The sequence below is a fragment of the Dipodomys spectabilis genome, unplaced genomic scaffold, assembly GCF_019054845.1.
Source record: "Dipodomys spectabilis isolate Male_0828 unplaced genomic scaffold, ASM1905484v1 ptg000108l, whole genome shotgun sequence".
NCBI lineage: Eukaryota > Metazoa > Chordata > Mammalia > Rodentia > Heteromyidae > Dipodomys > Dipodomys spectabilis.
Window position 1 is genome coordinate 16925561 of NW_024870785.1, and position 18637 is coordinate 16944197.

The 18637-nt window shown below is 46.3% G+C and overlaps 1 protein-coding gene across 1 annotated transcript; it reads left to right on the top strand.

The window, feature by feature from the left end:
- Positions 1–14582: 14582 nt before the first annotated feature.
- Positions 14583–16307, top strand: LOC122114667 (C2 calcium-dependent domain-containing protein 4A-like). Its single transcript, XM_042687984.1, has 2 exons — positions 14583–14971; positions 15167–16307. The coding sequence occupies exon 2, from the start codon at positions 15213–15215 to the stop codon at positions 16305–16307; it is 1095 nt and encodes a 364-aa protein (XP_042543918.1). The 5' UTR covers positions 14583–14971; positions 15167–15212.
- The last annotated feature ends 2330 nt before the right edge of the window (positions 16308–18637 follow it).

Genomic DNA, 18637 nt, shown 5'->3' on the forward strand with positions numbered 1-18637 from the left:
CACTCCCCTTCCTTTTGGCTCCCATTGTCCTTCCCCTTCTGTCTCTCTCCCGACCTCTGGTCTCTGTCTGTCTGTCTGTCTGTCTGTCTGTCTCTCTCTCTCTCTCTCTCTCACTGTCTACTTGAACTTCCACACTGGAGGAGGGCCTGTTAGTGGGTACGGCAGGATTGGTCTTTGTGAGGTGATCGATACATTATAGAGAATGACTCAATCACCCCAACTCTAATCTGTACCTTGCACACCACTCGTGATAAAAAAAAATGATTTGTCAGTTGAATAGGACACAAAAAATGGTGTAAATCCCATAAAATGCAGCACACAGCTGACCTCTATCACCTGCCTAATGGTGGTGTCGTCTGCTCTCTCTGCCCTGGAACTATTTTGTTCTGGAAGTTCCTCCTTGGGGCAGACAGACAGGGACACTGTGACCTGAGTGGCCTCACTACTCTGTTCCAAAACACTTTCCAGAGCTTGGGCCTGACTTCTGGAGGGCAGGTAGATGCACTCTCCCGGCCACTCCCAGCTTCGGAGTCTTCCTGGGATGATTGGATGTCATTGTATGAGGGAGTCCCAAGGGATAGGCTGGACAGATCTCTGAGGTAGGATTGGCCAACATTGCCCTCAATGGAGGAGGATCCAGGCTCTAGAGCATTTTCACAGCATAGCCTGGAAACGACCTGGCCGCTCATGGGGTAGAAGGGAAGGGCAGGCAAGGAGACATGCTCCACACTTAGGTCTTGTGAACTTTGGTCCTCCTCCTCCTGCTGGAATCTCAAAGGGGAGAGGGTGAAAGAATGAAGGTTGGAGACACTGCCTTTCCTCCTCCTAGCCACACTGATGGGAGGTTTTGAGGGGGCTAGGCAAGGCACTTTGCCTGAAGACCTTGGTTTGCCATCACTGCTAGAGCCCAAGCCCTGGGGCATCTGATGATACAGAATGAGGTATGTGGCCATGGTGTCATCGAACTTCCTCTTTCTCAGAGTCCTGGATTTCCTGGGCTTTGTAGCCCATGGTAGTCATTGTGGCCACGATCTCAAAACACAAACATTTGGGGAGAGTGGTCTTTACATCCCTGCCATTGCCACCGTGTGAGTGGTTCAGCCAAGGATGCTGGAGGACATAATCTAGGGTAGCCCTCTTCTGCCACTCCAGCATCAGCAGTTGATTTAGCAGGTCTTGTCCTTCTTCCATGATGTTGCTCAGAAGCAGAAGCCATATATACTGCTGGGAATTGTTAAAGATGTGGAAGGGGATTATGCCCACAAGCATGTTGTATAAGATTATTCCTAGGCTCCACATGTCAACGGAGGTGCCATCATAGCCGTCTTTGTAGAACATCTCTGGGACAGTGAAGGGCACTGTGCCACAGAAATTAGTGAACTTCTGCCCTGGCTTAAACTGAGTGCTGAGCCCAAAGTCTTATAGTTTCAGGGTTTCTCTGCCATCAACTAAGATATTACTAGGCTTGAGGTCTCAGTGGCTTAGATTCTTTGTGTACAGCACAAGTAATTTCATAAAAGAATCTCTGTACTTTTCTTTTGGGTAATTTTTAGCACAGATAATAATCTTTTAGGTTGCCATTTGTAGCATGTTCTAGGGTGAAATAGCTATTACTAGAATCTTCAATAATATTGTGTAGCTGTATAATGTTCCAGTGATACAATCTTTTCATATTTTAGGCTTCAGAATAGATGTAGATTGATGAGCCTGGGTCATTTTTGGCAACTATTTTGACAGCAACCTGTGTTTGCATCAGCTTATGCCAACCAAGTCTCACACTGGAAAAGCCACTTTTTCTAATGGTTTTCAAAGCCCAGGAGTGGTTAGTAAGCTCTTCCTCATGATGGTTGATTCCCTGAAATCTCCTCATGATTCCTCCTTTTCACTTGTACACCCAGGAGCAGCTCAAACTATAACAGGTCAATAAAAGTTAAAAGTAATGTTTTGAGGGATGTTTATAGTTACATAAATTTGTATTTTAAACTAGAACTTGTGGTGTGTCTCAAGTTGGGGGCCACTTGCTTAGCAAGCTTAAATCCTTCAGTGAAATGCCAAGACCATGAAAAAAAAAAACCCTGCCTAACAAAATGGGGTAAAGACATGGATCATTTCTGGGGTGCCTGTGTAGCAAGCATATGATCCTAAATCCAGATCCCAAGAATAGACAAAGAGACCTCAAACAAACCTCTTAGAAATAAGAGCAACACAAACCTCAGAGCATATAGAACAAGGAGAAGAACAAAAGGTCATGCAAAACCTGGGTATGAGTGGCTCCCACCTGCAATCCTAACTACGCAGAAGGCCAAGATCAGAGGGTTGAAAGCTAACCCAGACATGAAAGTCCGTGCGATTCTTAGCTCCAGTTAACCACCCAAAAAGCCAGAAGTTGAGCTGTGGCTCAAGTGGTAGAGTAAACCTTGAGCACACATGCTCAGAGACAGCAGCCAGAATCTGAGTTCAAGACATAGGATTGGCAAAAAAAGAAAAAGAAAAAAAAGATATAACAATAAAAACTGGGACAACACAAAGATGAATGAAAGCAAGGATAAACGAAATTCACCTTGTCAACCTGAAACAGGAGATTAAAAACTAAGTAATATAATGGCAGCTGATAATAAAATGACAGCCCTCCTCTCAAAATCATTAGGGTGTATTTTGAAAAGGATTCGGCCAAAATTGAAAATCTAGAAGAAAAAGTGAAATGCTGAGACACATGCCACATATTGAAGCAAGATGGCATAAGAAATCTAAATATCAGCAGGAGCCTAGAAGCTGGAAAGCATATGAAAAAAAAAATCTCTCAACACAGGTTAGACTGAGATTGGATGGATTCACTTCCAAACTTGTCTGGGGAATTTAAGAGAGGACTATCAAGAAAATTACATTTAAATTGCCTTACCACCATGAAAAAAAGTCTTATCATTAATCCAAGACTATAATCCTTGCTCTAGCTAGAAGAAAGAGAACTGTGGATTTCAGTTTGTGGCTGGTCTGAGCATGAAGGCATTGGAGACTCCTTCTGAAAGAAAGGTTGGGCACAGGACCGTAAGCCTGTAAGAACCCAAAATACAGGACAGTACAGGAGGAAGAGACCAGTACAATATAGCCAGGCAGGAAACTAGATCCTATTTCAGAAATAACCAGGCCAAAAAGGAAATAAAGGCATGGCCAAATGGGACAGTCTTTGCATAGCAGTATATAAGTTTTGAGTTCAAAAGACCATCAAAATACACAGCATACATACAGTAGCTGGAAACTGGTTGTTCATGTGTCATCCTATCTACTCAGGAGGTTGATATTTGAGGACATGGTTCAAGGCCAGCTCAGGCTGGAAAGTCCTTGGGGCTTTATCTGCAATTATCTACTAAAAGGGCACTGTGGTTTCAGTGGTAGTATGTCAGTCTTGAGGGCAAAAGCTCAAGGAAAGAAGCTAAGCCATACATTGAAGCCCCAGCACCAGCACGAAAACAAAAAAACAAAACCAAACAAGAGTGGTAAGGATGCATGAGTAAGCCATTATTACTCACTACTGACAGGAATTGAAATGAGTACAATTTCGCTGTTTTATGTGCATGCAAGTATTGAAAACCACATGCAATTTTCGTGTTTTAAGGCTAGATTGAGGCTCTCAAATACAAATTTCACGTTCCATGTCAGCTAGCTCTATCACTTCCCAGGACACACCCCCAAAGCTCAAAGTTAGGCCACTCTAAAGACACTGATGTTCCATATCTATCACTGCCATATTCGCAATGGCCAAATAATAGAATGAGCCTTGCTAGCATTTCTTCCATCTCAGCCTCTCCCCACATTTTACTTCTTGGAGAAGCTTGTATCTGCCCCTGTTGTGGGGTAAATCATCCCAGAAGCCACATTTTAAAATACAGAATATTGGAGTCTTTATTATACAGTTAACAGGCTGCAGGCAGCCAGTTGTTACAAAGGCCTGCAGCATACAAATACACATAACACAGCTAGGAAACATGCTAAAGAGGAAAGACATAACAAGAACAATACCAACAAGCCAATTCAGCTCCAATGGAGAGCTGAACTGGGACACCATGATGACTAGAGACAAGCCAGGGGACAGGACACAGGACACAATCACAGAGACACACGTGGGCATGGAGTCCCGAGGCTAGGCCAGTCCAGGCCTAAATAGGTTGGCTCAGGGGGCAGATCCTCAGGAAATTCCCAGTCCCAGGTACTGGACTGACAGATTCAGTAACCTATCAGCCAAGTGCCTGCACCTGCCTCCAGGGGTCTGAGCATGCCCATTACCTGGGAGGCAGGTGATGGGGGGGGGGGCAGGTTTCTTCCCCCAGCATGAAGACAAGATGCCAGACTTATAATCTACCATGTGGCCAATATAGCGCTGGCCAGACCTGACCTCCTTACTTCACCCCCAGCTGCATCAGTAGAATGCCCTCCAACCAAACCTGAACCCCATCTTGCTTCTCCCAGGGCTCCACCATTTTCTTCAAGATAGGTGGGCATTCCCACACTCCTCCCAGACCTAGCTGCTCACACAGAGTATGTCCTACCTCTAGCAACGGTGTTATAATGAAGCCTCCTAGATAGGGACAGGCACCATTTTGCTCCCTCTCCCATGGGAAAGATGGTCACCCCCTCTAATAAACCTTTTCCTGTACGTGACATGACTGTGCATGGTCTTCTGAAATAGATGCTTTCAGTGGTGCTGAATCCCAGGCAAGGTTCCCCTGGTGAGTTTGCTCTTCCACCCTGGGAATTGGAGCTGCCCTGGGGAAACTTGTGCCAGGCCAGGCCTACGCAGAGGACCCAGAGGACCACTGAGGTAACTTTCTTCTGACCGAGCACTCTACTTTCATCCACTATAACAACGGCCGGCCAACAAACGGCACCACTTCCGGGGGTGAGTGACCATTCACAGTAAGCCGGGGGGCTCAGAGACCATTTACCATAAGGCCACTAGGCCATAACAGAGAAAAATCTTGGTGCCAAGTTCCGAGCCCTACTCCAGGGGCCCTAGGCCCCTGGGCTATAGGCCAAAGGACTTAGCAACTGAAGGTGACGATCCCTCTTGCTGCCTCTTCCCTCTGTTAGCTGGACAGTGTACTACTGAGGATGCTTGTGGCAGCTCTAGCTTCAGCTCCATTGGTCACTCCCCATGGGCAGGGCACAGTCTAAAATTCCTCAGGTCACAACCTAAAACTCAAGTTTGAGCCCACTCTTCTATGCTTATACAATCAAATTTGGTCCCAATATTCACTGGACAACAACTCCACACTGTTCCTTCATGGGACATTGGTCCCCTGATATTTTATGGGACTTACACCATTTCTGTGAGTGCTTGAGCAAATGGAATTCTCTTTCTTTCTCTCTCCCTCTCAAGGCTAGCCAGCCTGGCTTAAACTCCTCTGTGCCTGCCTGCCTGCTTGTTTGACCCAGGATGGGGAGGGTATAAGCTTCCAAAGGTAAAGCAATTGCTCTCTACAGGTCCTGGAAATTAATACCTGCCTAGGAAAGGTTTCTTTTGTTCTTGTTATCAATGTTTGTTTAAGCATGTTAAATTCTGTTTGTTCTTGGCTAAAATCTTGTTTTTCTAGCATCGACCATGTGGTGGAGAATAGGGAATTGGGTTTAACAGGCGCCATCTTGCCAATATGGTAAATTCCTAAAAACCCTTGGAGGTGGAGTCCCCACTCCGCCCCCACCTCCCCAGGTAATGGGAGGGCCTGAATTCCCACAGCCAGGGGCAGGGATGTGGAAACTCAAGCTTCCTGTCACCTTGCTCCCCTTAACTCTGTGTAGCCTCCAAGCAGGTCAGCTACCATTTTGTGCCACAACTCATGTTTCAATTAGCTAGGTCTTGGTAATCTGTGAAAACTTTTTTTGTCGGCCAAGTTTTTGTTTTTCTAACTGATTATGTGATTCCATCATGTTGGGCAAAATAACGTCATTTTGCTGCTGGAATTCCAGAGAACTTACATGGCTGATTTTCTTTTTTTTCAAAAATCTAAGGGCGCCTTAAAACGTGTGCGCAAGTGTGTGTGAGTGAGTGTGTGTGTGTGTGTATGTGTGTGTCTATTTACTCTAGTTTGGAGTACATATTGTTCCTAATGACATCAATCCTGATAACCCCTTGGTAAAATAGGCTAAGATATTAGGTCCTTAGCTAGGCAGGGTCAGCATCCCTGAGTCAGCTTGAAAAAATCACAGAAGATTGATCTTTTCTCATCAACTTCCTTTAAGATTAAGGGACCAAAATCATTTTTGGAAAAATAAGGCAATTAAAAGCAAAAGCATGGGAAACAGTAGTAACAAGTGTGCAAGTGTGGAGATTGTACTTGTGAGAAATGGTTACAGGCTTAAGCCTTCTATGTCTGCCTAGAAAATCCTAGCCTTATCGGAAAATATCTAGTTAACAAAGTTGTCACCCTGGTAAATCCCCCAGGGGCCGCTGCCTAAACCAGTGAGGCACCAGCCTGCAATTGCTAGTATACTCAGAGAAAGCAACCAGAAAAATACTGAGTGGTTGCAAATGTCTTTAACCAGTCTACGCAGAAATTTACAGGCAATCCAGCAGGAGGTGTGACAATCCATCCAAGGGAAGCCGGGAGACACTACTGCAGCCTACCCCAGATCCTGCCCCTCCCTTCCAACCTGGAGACTCCATTTGGGCAAAGTTCAAGGACAGCCTGACAGTCATCTGGAGGGGCCTCTACTTCCTCATCTGGACCACCTCTGCCATGGTAAAAGTAGGCGGGACTCTTGCTTGACTCCATCACACACAGCTGATTCCTGGTGAAAGACTGCTTTGGGTTTGCAAAAAACTAAGACTCTTGTGGGACATTCTTTCTGTAATACATAGATTTGTAAATCTCATCCAGCCTGATCTGGAAAAGGCTGGCTAGTTGTTATGCTTGTGAAACAGGTATAGGCCAGGAGAGCCTCTTGTGAACTTTGGTTAAAGTAACTTGGTTAACTTAGGCATTGTTATGGTCACCAGAAAGCAGGTTGCCTAGGCAGCCAGGAAAATACTTTTACAAACCAAAGTGCTAAACAGGCTATACCATAGCCCAAGGAATCCTAAAGTGCTAAACTGTTGCTGTTTGGAAACTCTCATCACACCTACTTGAGTTTTGTCACTACAGAACCCTGGCAAGAATTTGCTGGTCAATTCTTAACAAGTTATGGGTATGCTTTGCTTATGATTTCTATTGGTTTCCTTGTTATTTTAATTGGAAATGAAAAAGAGGTTTCAAGGCAAAGATTCCTTTGATATTGCAGTTCGAAGCCAGCTTGGGCAGAAAAAAATCCCTCTGAGATTCCATCCCCCAACTAACCAGCAAAGAGCCAGGCTGGAAGCATGGCTCAAGAGACTCTTATCTGTAATGAACCAGTCAAATGCTGGAAATGGTGCTGTGACTCAAAGTGGTAGAGTGTTAGCCTCAAGCAGGAGTGCTCAGGGACAGTGCCCAGGCCTTGAGTTCAAACCCCATGAAGGAGATGCCAAATGAGATGAACCATTCCAGCAATGAACACCTAGACCCCCCCCAGGATGAGGACCGTCTTAACAACGAGGAAGTGTGGAGAGGAGTAAAAGAAGATGATGTCACATTCTAAATAGAGTCACTTTACACTTGCCCTTTCAAAATTAATCAGAGTTGGAAGATGACGAGAAATAGTTAATAAGCTTTCCCATCTAATGTCCATACCTGTCTTATCTTCTAGCTGGGCAGGAACTTACATTCTTGCCTTTGTTACCTGCTATTTGTATTTAGAGTAAGTCTTAGACTCAGGGCAATTAGCCTTGGCAGCTTCCTGGGTCTCCCACATATAATCTATAATCCAGACATCTATCAAGGCCTCCTATTGGGCCCTGAACCACTCCAATCCAGCCCTAGTCTCTGACTGGTTATTCTCAACCAGGCCACTATGCTCTCCCCTACTCAGTTGCCAAAAACCCTAGACACTCTCTTCCTGCCTCCAGTCCAGTTAATTCCTTCTTCCCTGCAATGGGCCACAACTGGGCTTATGCTCCAAATGGAACTTTTCTGGCCAAGGCGTCTTTGTCCATGTCTTTCATGTTAACTGGTCCTATCACCTTGTCTTTGCCTGATGTCACCTTTTCAAAAGTTTCTCACCCAAGACACCACCTGGGAACACGTGATGGCCATCCTGTTACTACAAGCAATCGGAGGCTTCACTTAATCTGCCCCACCCTGCCCAGTGGAGACTTGGACCCTAAAGACCCCAGCCCCAGTGACTTCTCGATGCTCCCATGCCCACAGGATATAGCCAGAAAAGACCACAATGCCTGTTGGCTCTGGTACCTTCAAATAGTCCTGCTACCTCCTCCTCAGGTTCCTGTGATCCTAAGATAAAGCTGGAAACGTCTTACTTCCCCCTCCAGGATATGGGAGTCAGGTACCATGCTATATGTCTCCAAAGAAGGCAATCTCAGGTCTTTGATAATCCACTCCCTGGCTAGCAGCAATTTTTGCCTTTTACTAATTGTGCCTTGCATTTTAGATAACTACAAAAGATTCTCATGGAAAAGATGAGGACCTTCACCAATCAAACTTTCAAGCAAATACTTCTTGGACAGTACTAGGTCCAACAACAAATCAGGGACCCCTGACTACTTCTCCCCTTTACAGCAGGAAGCAGCTCCAGAAGAAATGACTTCCATCCACACTCCTGGCCCGGTACCCATACTTATTAAACAACAAATGTTAGCAGTCCCTCTATCACAGGTCCTCAGCCCCTCCCACTTGACTTCCAGGAGCAGCCTGTATCTGCACCCAGCTGCATCAGCAGAATGCCCTCCACCCAAACCTGAATTCTTCCGCACCTCTCCCAGGGCTCCTGCCAGTTTCTCTAGGATAGGTAGGCACTCCCACTCTCTGCACAAACTTAGCTGCTCATGCTGACTACATCCCACCTCTAGTCTTGGTGTTACAAGGATGTCTCCTGGATAGGGACAGGTGCCATTTTGCTCCCTCTCCCATGGGGAAGATGGCCTTGTCATCCCCTCTAATAAACCTTCTCCTGTATGTGACTGTGACCACGAGGTCTTCTGGGATGGATGCTTTCAAACATATGTGCCCATGCATGAATACATGCAGACAGAACACATCATAGGCACATATGATCAAGATTTAAGCAGCCACAAGGAAGGATATTAGCTTCCTTTCAGCTGAGTGTGTGGATGTGACAGGTGTATTGAAATAAGCATATCCAACATCGACAAATGTTTCTAGAGTATGGGATGTAGGACCAAAAAAAGGGGCCTAGAAGTAAAATTGGCTGAGGAATGCAAAAAGAAAACAAGAAAGGACTTGGTAATAGAAAAGTATCATAGATAAAGCAATTATTATGAGAACCAGAAAAAAAGCAGAGCTGGGAGATAGAAAGAAATGGAGGGAATGAGTCTGGAAGGCTCCTCCCAACAAAAGCTCTCAGAATGCTAAATATTTCCTGGAGATGTCAGTCAGTTCTGGCTTAACAGGAATTCAGATTGTGCACCTTACTACAGAAGTATATGTGCCTCAAGAGTCAAAGGAAAAAAAATGTGTAAATAGATCAAAGAAAGGAAATCACTATATGGGAATGTTATAATTAGCTCCTTATTTGTACAATGAATCAATGTGAATTATAACACATAAAATGAGACAAGGAAACACACAGTCAAAAAATAAGTACAAATGACCCAAAGTACAAACCATCAATAACAAAAAAACCCCAGCATCTCACCAAATAATATAGAAATGTCCAGTATCAGTTTAAAAAAAAAAAACAGAGGCAGGTAAAAATAAGGAAAAACATGTAAGGAAATATTAACCTTTTATTTTGTACACTGTATAAATGTGAATTATAACACATAAAATGAAACAAGTAAATGCCCAGCCAGAAAAATGTAAATGACCCCCTCATACCCAAAGTCCAAATCATCAATAGGAACAGCATCTTACCAAGCAATGTAGAAATGTCCAGTATCACCAAATGAAATGCCTTCCATGAGGGTATTTCACAAGGTTTTTGCCAACAAAGGTCAAGAATCAGCCTCAGGCTTCGCCTTAAGTACTTGGTGATTGCACAAATCTCACAATTGCTCCTTATGAGGTAGATCTTGACTGTGCCAATCATGGCTGGATAGAACCTGCAATAATTTTCTCACTTTTGGTCCTCACAGAATTCACCCATCTGAAAGCAAGAAGCATAAGACTAAACTGCCAAAGCCCTATGTGTCACTGGGTTGTGGAAACTGAAGTTTAGGGGGGTCTCATTGGCCTAAGGAGAGACCTTTCCAGTGTGTCCACATCAAAATGCAGTGGTTGGATATATTTATGCCATTGTAACAAATCATCTTAGACTGTAACAAAGATAGTTGCCTTTTCACACTTTTGACTATTGACCAGTCAAGATCATGGTGCCTGGAGATTCAGTGTATGGAGAGCACATCCCATCTGATCCATGAGTCCAGAGCCTCACAGCCTCACTTCATATCTTTCATATCTCTTGGGAGTAGTGCATTGTCATTTTGAATATATATAACTTTAAAGTATACTTTAAAGTTTTTATACAAGTGTTGCACACATAGTATCTTAAGAGCCATTGTAGCTGGGAATGATACTTAACCTACTCAGGTTGTAATATCTGGAGGAACATGGTTCACATGGTTCCAGTACAGTAAATATCAGTAAGGCCCACCTTCAAGTGCTAGGCATGGTCTCCTGAACCTGTCATCCCAACTTGGCAGGAAGCTTAAGTGTGAGGAATGATTTTTAAACATCCCAAGAATTAATTTACAAATGATATTTTTTCAATTTTATTTTGTGTTTTCTTCTGCCATCAGATTGCATTGAAAGTGGAAGACAGGCATTTAGAGCTCAACAATCACTATCTGTGTCTAACCAAAGTTCTTAGAACAGAGACAGTGGATTTGGTTTGTAACCCAAGTTTTACTTTAATGATGAACAAAAATAGCTTGAGAAGATGAAATAAAAACTGAGATGTATTTTGTCTTTTCTGAAGTTCCAACATGAACAGTGATAAGGTTGGATCTCAGTAATATCTCAGTAATTTTAAAACATAGATGGAAATATTTATGTCCTAATTTTTTAATGTTGATAAGAAGTTCTTAATCAATTGAAAATACTTCTAGGATGCATTTTATTGAGGTATTCATTTTACAATGTATTTCACCAAAACAAGGAGCCCCCCACTTGCTAGCTCACTTGTATTCTCTATTATTGACCCCTGTGGTATACTGAAGAATGACACAAATCAAGGAATGATGCTAAAAGAAATTTAGGAAAGGATACCTATCTGGTATTATTCATGTGATGTAATAAGCCATTCCTACACGTAGGAATATACACAGGTGGAAATGATAACCATTATACAGGAGAAATATAAGCCTGTAAACTTGGGATCCAGTTAACTCTGGGAAAAGCCTATAAACTTGGGATCCAGTTAAGTCTGGGTTGGAGAAATGAGGGTGTAGCTCCTGAGGACACCACTCTGCCTGAGAATTTGGCTTGAGTAGAAAGGGCCTTCGTGGCTGCAGGCACACTGATACTTGCCCCATCAACAAGCATATACAAGCAGTGATACTAGACACTATGCCAGAAATGAACTAAACAACTTGGGAGGAGGGGAAGGGAGCTGGGAGAGAAAAACCTGGGAGAAAATGAGGGAAGGAGTGTCACTGTTCAAAAAGAAATGTACTCAATACCTGACTTATGTAACTGTAACCCCTCTGTACATCACCTTTACAATAAAAAAATTAAAAAGCATATACTAACCAAGCACTGGTGGCTCACACCTGCAATCCTAGCTACTCAGGAGGCTGAGACCCGAGGACTGAGACCTTTTATGTCCAATTAACTAGCAGAAAGTCAGAAGTAAAGCTTTGGCTCAAGTGGTAGAGTGCTAGCCTTGAGCACAAAAGCTCATGGACAGCACGTAGGCCCTGAGTTAAAGCCTCAGGGCTGGTGCATATGCACATGTGCATGCACACATACCCACACAGCGTATACTAGGGAACAGTGAGCAGTCAGGAAACAAATCACTCATTATCAACACCGTAAAGAAACTCACTTCTCCTCAACTTTAAAAACTTAGCAATAATGGGGCTCATTCCCCAACAAGGACTGTGGAAAATGCTCAATAGTAGACTGGGTTGTTTTAAGAATTAACATTCAGTGTGGCACTTGCTATAGAAGTCACACACAACATGGCATGCCAAAGGACTCAGCGAACCATATGCCTTAGGTTAATGGATGGAGAAAAGACAGAAGCCCCATAGGACAGAGAGGTGGGCTGATTCATTTTCCACCAATGGGTTGGCCTCAGACATGTCCCTTAGCCCTACCCTCAGTTTCTCATCTGGCAAATAGTAACATCTGCCTCACTGGTTCATTGGAGGAAGAAAGGAGAGATAGTATGGCCAGAAAGCTGTGCGGCTGGAAGCACCTGATAGTCATGAGACCTAAACGGCAGATCAGAATCAAGTAAATGCAATATAATTCATCAAATATTTATTGAGTCCTTACTATTTGCTTGGCATTATAGGCTGGTGATGCACTTGGATAGGAGACGAATAAGATAGTCTGGTCTTGCATAGGGCAGATGGGATGGAAGCAGACCCAGGATCTGTTATCTCCAGACTTTGATTTATTCTACCTGTATTCATGACAGGGTCCTCAGTTCCACTGTGGTTACCTCATCACACTTCTGTGTGTATGTGTGTGTGTGTGTGTGTGTGTGTGCAAGCACACACACGTGTCTATGTGTGTGTGCGTGCATGTGTGTCAATATTGGGGCTTGAACTCAGGGCTTGGATGCTGTCTCTGAGCTTTTTTGCTCAAGGCTGGCACCTTACTACCTAAGCCACAGCTCTACTTCCAGCTATTTGCTGGTTAATTGGAGATAAGAATCTCATGGACGTTCCTGCCTGGTCTGCCTTTGAGCCAGAATCCTCAGATCTCAGCCTCTTGGGTAGCTAGGATTACAGACATGTAACACTGGTGCCAGGCAACACTTCTTACCTATAGGAAACTAGCAGCTGATTAAGGGAGAAAACTTATAATCAAACATTCCAAAGCAGCTAGACACAGCAGTGGTGAAATTTAGAATATACAGTGGAATGGAGAGGGTGTCTGCAAGGAATGAGTCAGGGAATTAGGAGGAGCAGATGAACTGCAGTGGGAATTCAGTTGGCTGAATTATGAAACAAACAGGTAAATTTACCTAGAATTCTATTTCTCAGTTTTTGCTTTCTGTAGAGATGTGTGTGTGTGTGTGTGAGAGAGAGGGAGAGAGAGAGAGAGAGAGAGAGAGAGAGAGAGAGAGAGAGAGAGAGAGATGTGATGTGAAGCCAATAAACAGACATCACAGACATCTTAGTTCTGGTTTTACATTTTTGTTAGGCAGGTGCTCAACCACTCAAGCTGCATCCCCAGCCCTGTATTTCCCTGGGTACATTTTGGATAGGGTTTTTCTTCCCTTGCCTGAACTATAATCTACCTTCTATAGGCTTCAATGTTGCTGGTATGACAGGTGTTTACCACTTTGCCCTTGTGGAGGATTGGGACTTTACTGCCCTGACTGGCCTGGTACCAAGATCTCCTTCCTTGACCTCAGCCTCTCCTGTTGCTTGGGATAACAGGCTTGCACCATAGTGGTGTGATGGGTTGAGAATGGGTTTCAAGAACTTTTCTGCTCAAGCTAGCCTGGGACTAAAATCCTCACGTTCTCAGCCTCCAAAGTAGATAGGATTGCAGGCGTGAGCCACCAGCACCAGGCATAGTTTCAGGTTTTGCCATTAGCTAGCTCTTTTGTAGCCTCTCAGGACTTTCCCTACCTCCCTGTGGGGTTTTGGCTTTCTCGTTTCAAAAAAGGAAGGTCAGGAAGTGGAAGGGCAACTTGAGTTTCTCTGTAAGGTGCAAAGTCCATCCACACTAGAGCAGAAAGAAAAGGGTAGCTTTGGAAACATCAAGTCTTAGCTTACGCATCTTCTGAGAAAACCAAGACATTGGCAGACCTTGAAGCCTTTCAGAAACGTTTGCATCCATTATTCGCTGGCTTCACCAATACTCAGGGCATCTAATCAATGAGCCAGGCCCTGTGGCTTAAGCTCACAGTGCAGAAGATGGGCAATGTGGACTTCCCTGGGCTCAGCATTTACACGATTTTTGACTGGAGGGTGCTGTAAAAGTCCACTCATCCGCCTTTCTGGTGTTTTGCTTTTGATATAGAAGTCTATAAATTCTACGAGATACCGAGCACTCTTATCATTACACGGTCTTCGAGTTAGAAGATTTTGCCCCATCTGAGAATCCTGGAAAAGATCTGAACGAAGTTAAGGTAAGCGAGGCTGATGTATTTTTTTTTTCTACTTAAGTTTCCATTTCCCGTGAGTTCATCGGCATGTACCCACATCCTCATTCTAGAGACATCTGTACCTAGAAGTACCTTCAAAATGTCCTGGGGTCACATTCAGGAAGAGGAAGAGGGTTAACCACCTGGACAATGGAACTTCCTGTTTCCTCATCCTGCCTCCCCTGGTCCGAGAGGTTGTGAACGTTTTCAGCTGCCAGTTCTTCTCTGGCAGGACGGCAGGGTGCCCTCTGGGCACCTGCAGCGTTTCCCTGTGCTCTGGACTTGGCACTCAGCACGGATACAGACCATATAGGAAGCTGTCTGCTCCCAGAGACGGATTCTCTCTTTCTCACTCTCAGACCTGTGCACCTGTCTTGGACGGCAAGCAGGGGTGGCTTGGGAAGGCTCCGGAACTGTGTCTTCCAGGGATTGGGCTTCTGGCAGCTGGGCGGGACTCGGGCTTTGATATAAAAGGGTGCCACTGTCCCGGCCGTAGTGCTGAAGCTGGTGCTCCACAGGTCCCCAGCTGGGTGCTAGCAACCACACTCGGGAGAGAAAAAAAAAACTGCCTAAGAGAAGGTCTGATTTCGGTGTTCAGGTATCTACACGGGTGAATGGGTGGGTGGAGGGCGGCGTGAGGATGCTCGAGAGGCTGGGAGGGCTCGCTATCACAGACGTGCGGGTGCTGTCAGGGGGTGTGCGGGGGAAGAGGGTGCGGGGAGAGGATCCAGCCTGTCCCACGGGGACCCAGACGCTCCCAGGCGCCCCGACTTAGCGCCGCCTCTCCCCGCAGGAGCAAGTCTACCCTCCCGGCTGCCCTCCGTCCCACGATCCCAAGGATGCGGCTCCTCGGGAGACTCCGCGCCTCCGCCCCGGGGCCCGCCTTCTCCAACGTGCTCACGCCGGCTCGCATCCCGGAGTTCTGCATCCCCCCGCGGCTGTCCCTGCCCAGCCCGCCGCAGACGTCGCCCCAGGACGCGGCCCTGCCCCGGCGCTGCGCAGCCGAACCTGACCTGTGGCCCCGATCGGCCGACGACGAGGGCGCGGGCCGCGCCGGCACCGACTGGGACCCGCGCTCGCAGGCCGCGCTCTCGCTGCCGCACCTGCCCCGCGCGCGCACCGCCTACGGCTTCTGCGCGCTGCTCGAGAGCCCGCACACGCGCCGCAAGGAGTCGCTCTTCCTCGGGGACGCGCCGCTCCGCGCCCCGGGCCCCCACTCCGCGCCGCGCCCGCGCGCGCACACCTACTCCGCGGGCGCCGTGAGGCCGGCACCAGGACCGGGAGGGGAGCGCGACGCCCCCTTCGCGTCCCCGCCATCCCCGGTCCCCGCCGGCCCCCAGCCCAGCCCGGACTCCGTCGCCCCGCGGCCCCGCGGGCGCCGCCTCCTGCGCGCCCCCGACGGGCTCCTGGGCCGCGCGCTGCGCGCCTGCGGGAGCCGAGGCCCGGCCCGCGCCCGCTCCGCCTCCGGCAGGGTAAAGGACGGGGACGGGAACCAGGGCGGCCCCGCCTCCTCCGAGCCCCCGACCTCGGCCCCCGCGCGGCCCGAGCGCCTGGAGGCCGAGGGCACTGTGCCCCTGAGCCGCGCCGGCTGCGCCCTGCGCCTGGCCGCCGAGTACTGTCCGGGCAGCGGACGCCTCCGCCTGCGGCTGCTGCGCGCGCAGGGCCCGGCCGGGGGCGCCCTGGAGCCCTGCGCCGTCGCCTGTCGCCTCCGCTTGGTCCTGCAGCCGCCGGGCGCCTGGCGCGCGCCCAGCAGCGGGGGCTTGGGGCGCAGCCGCCAGGCGGCCTTGGAGCAGGACTTCTGCTTCGATGGCCTCAGCGAGGAGCAGCTGCGCCGCCTGGCCGTGCGCGTCCAGGCCGAGCTCAAGGGCCATGGGCTGCAGCGGGGCCGCCGGCTGGGCCAGGGCGAGCTGCTGCTGGGCTCCCTGCTGCTCTGAGTGCGGGGCTCCCTGCTCAGTCCCGGGGCCCGCGGGACGCCGGACACTCACAGCCGCTCCGTACAAAATAAAAAGACATTTATTCTTGTGAAGTCGAATACTGGCAGAGAGTAACTGGATCAGCAGCACCTTCGTGAAGACTGCAGTCTTCCTGTTTGTGCCTTGAAAAGTCTGTTCTGTAAATGGGATACTTTTCAGAAGTGTTTTCCAGTTTAGATAGCCAAGTGCATTTCATAGGTACGAAGCTCATGCAGTGTTAGAACAGACTCCGTTTAAGGTTTATTCCACACCTTCCATTGGGACCGTCAATTACCTGTTGAACCACCTGGATATGAGAACAAGAAGGACGCAATGATTTGTCCGACGTGAGCAGTAAATCATTAGTAGGTATTCCTCAGCTATGTCCTGCTTGAAACTCATGGGGAGAGAAAATTTAATGTTCTAGGTTTAAGCAATAATTATAAAGTTTAAGAACTTAAACGTTTTTTTAAAAAAAAGTTTCAATTTTAGTCATGACTCAGGTTTAAAGTAACTGTCGGTTGTTAAGATATGTGTTTATAATGGTGACTATTGAACAGTATGACTAACTGTGAATTACTGGCTCTGTCTAATGGCACTGTGGTAATTCACAACCAACTTGGACTCTTCTATGTTTTCAATGTCCTTGGTGCCCAAGCCAGTTTTTCTTCATGAATACCTCCATGATGTTAGGTTTTTGGTAGGGCATCTAATATTCACACCATATATGTTTTCTTTAAAGGAAAAATAGTGAGAGCAGCTTACATATGTATTGGGGGGACATCCTTTGTGAAAAAAAAATATAAAATAAAATAATTTCATTGGCTGTTTCAAGAGCAAGCTCTTATTCAAGAAAATGTTACCATACCTATTGCCAGGAAATGATATGCAAGGCCTGAAATAACAGTGCTTAATCCCAGCAGAATCTCCACTAACCTCCCAGTTCTTGGTGATCTGAGAGCAAGTAATAATATAAAGACTTTAAAAGGTGGAAATAGAAGCATCAATCATAAAGCCACGGAGTTTTCTAGTTAAGAACTTTACAAAGTATTTTTTTTAAATCTATGTATCTTAAAAGTAGACCAGAATGGCAGTTTAGAATGTCCCAAATAGTATAACCAGCCAGAGTTGAAACCAGCACCAATTCTACTCTGTTTTCCAGTTGCCGCCCTCTAGCGGCTTGCTGATGACACTGACCTTAGTAGACCATCTCAGCTAATAAAATCCTGTTTCCCCAGAACCTAATGTTCTTGATGATGTTTAGTAACACTAGATCATACTCCAAATTCACACACACACCCCTAAATATATCTGAAAGAAGGTGTGATAAGAGATTTTAAAACAGACTGGCATCAGTTTAAGGTTCAATAGACTGGTGCTGGTGGCTCATACCTATAATCCTAGCTATTCAAGAGGCTAAGATCTGAGGATCAAGGTTCAAAGCCAGCCCAAGCAGGAAAATCCATGAGACTCGTCTCCAATTAACCACCAAAAAGCCAAAAGTGGAGGTGTGGCTCAAATGGTAGGGCTAGTGCTAGCCTTGAGTGGAAAATCTGAGATCAGCCTTGAGTTCAAGTTCCAGTTACCCCCCCCTCACCTTCCCCTCCCACATACACAAAATTTAATATTTAATAGCTATTGGTTGAAGTTGTGTGTGTGTGTGTGTGTGTGTGTGTGTGTGTGGTCTGGCAGTCTTTGGTGACTTAGTTCTTACTACCTCTTTCATGACCTTCCTGCCTGACTAGTTTTACTCATTATTGGCTTGGCAAAAGTTATCTCCATTATAATTCATCCAGGCATGGTGGCACATGCTTGTAATCCCAGTCATTAAGGAAGCAGAGATAGGGGAATTGAGGTTCCAGGCAAGCTCAGGCAGAAGTTGGTGAGACACTAGCTCAAAAACAAACTGCATGTGGTGGCACATTCCCGTAAGTTCCAGCCACCTGAGAGACACAAACAGCAGGGCCTGGTTTCAAGGCCTGCCTCACAAGACCTATCTGAAGCATGCACTAAAAAAGCAGAAGGAATAGGGTATGGCTCAAATGGTCAAGCACTTGCCGAACAGGAGTGAAGCTTTGAATCCAATACCCAGGACTGTCAAAATATTCTTGGAATATCAAAATTTTAAACATTTAGTGCCAATTCATAGCTTGGGAGCTCAGTAAAAGCAAATGTGTTTTCCCCACAAAATGATGAATCATTTTAAACCAGATCTTAAAAAAAAAAAAAAAAAAGATCAGAGAGCAAGTTCAGATTTTGTGAGTCAATGAAGGAGACAAGAATTATTAGAGAAAAGTGTGAGTAGATATGGG

What these genes read in the sequence shown, in the direction of transcription:
- LOC122114667 (XM_042687984.1), top strand. Translation starts at nt 15,213, where the DNA reads ATGCGGCTCCTCGGGAGACTCCGCGCCTCCGCCCCGGGGCCCGCCTTC.